Below are 985 nucleotides of genomic sequence, written 5' to 3'. Positions count from 1 at the left end.
TAAGTTTTGGTTGGGGAGAGCTGTGTGTTACTGTGTCTCTCATATTTGATGGAATAATTGGTAAGTTCACAAATAACACTCGAACCTTCTAAGAAAGGATGTATTATACTCATGAAATATATCTGTATGGAAGATAAGGACATTGATATCAATAATGCTCATTGAATTAAAAATAGGTAGGTAAAATGGTAAATATAAATACGAATAAACAACACTTCTTTTAGTAAATCTGCAGTATACTTGTAGAGACCTATAGTGTTTCTTAATGAAGGTACCCTCAGATCAGAGTTAATGATAAATCTTAAAGTGATTGGTTGACCTCATATTATTAATTAACCTCTATTCTCTGTTTTCAGGCGCGCTCCAGGAGAGAATGCGACATGACTTCCAGACCCAGCCTGGTTTCTTCATGATGAATATCAACAAGTGGTCCATCTTATATCTAGGAATAGCCATGTGTATATCCGAGGAGGTTTTGGACTTCTTCAAGTTTATCCAGGAGAATCCCGTCGCTCTGTACTACTTGTCTATCATCACCGTATGTTGTGCTATCGGTCAGACCTTCATTTACCTCATGATAAGTCACTTTGGTACCTTGTCTTGCACAATTGTCACTACCACACGCAAGTTCTTCACCATCTTGGGCTCTATCATTATATTCAGACACTCAATGACACCTTTACAGTGGGTGGCTACTTGTCTTGTGTTCTTAGGACTATTGCTCGATACATACTACTCCAACAGGGAATGTAACGAGAAATCCAATCGTAATAGTACCTACATGCACACCGGCTTGATTTCGACTCTTTGAGCCAAAAGGAAAAATGACCATCTTTCGTTTGATAATGTAAAACTCCATTCTGTATCTACTTATCCGTTAGTTTTGTAGTTTGTATACAATAACGAAATTATTATTATAAATCGTCCTGTACATAATAGGTAGTTTTCACATTTTGACACTTTCTTTTTTCAATCCGGTTGAACG

At 36.8% G+C, this 985-nt stretch overlaps 1 protein-coding gene across 1 annotated transcript; it reads left to right on the top strand.

Annotated features, from left to right (window-relative positions):
• The first annotated feature begins 6 nt into the window (after positions 1–6).
• On the top strand, positions 7–979 carry LOC103523264 (solute carrier family 35 member B1-like). The gene is made up of 2 exons (XM_008488324.2): positions 7–60; positions 357–979. The coding sequence occupies exon 2, from the start codon at positions 374–376 to the stop codon at positions 809–811; it is 438 nt and encodes a 145-aa protein (XP_008486546.1). The 5' UTR covers positions 7–60; positions 357–373; the 3' UTR covers positions 812–979.
• Positions 980–985: the final 6 nt, after the last annotated feature.

This window comes from Diaphorina citri, unplaced genomic scaffold (genome assembly GCF_000475195.1).
Source record: "Diaphorina citri unplaced genomic scaffold, Diaci psyllid genome assembly version 1.1 scaffold18469, whole genome shotgun sequence".
Classification (NCBI taxonomy): Eukaryota; Metazoa; Arthropoda; class Insecta; order Hemiptera; family Psyllidae; genus Diaphorina; species Diaphorina citri.
The sequence above is the reverse complement of the archived record's forward strand: the minus strand, read 5'-3'. Positions and strand labels throughout refer to the sequence as shown.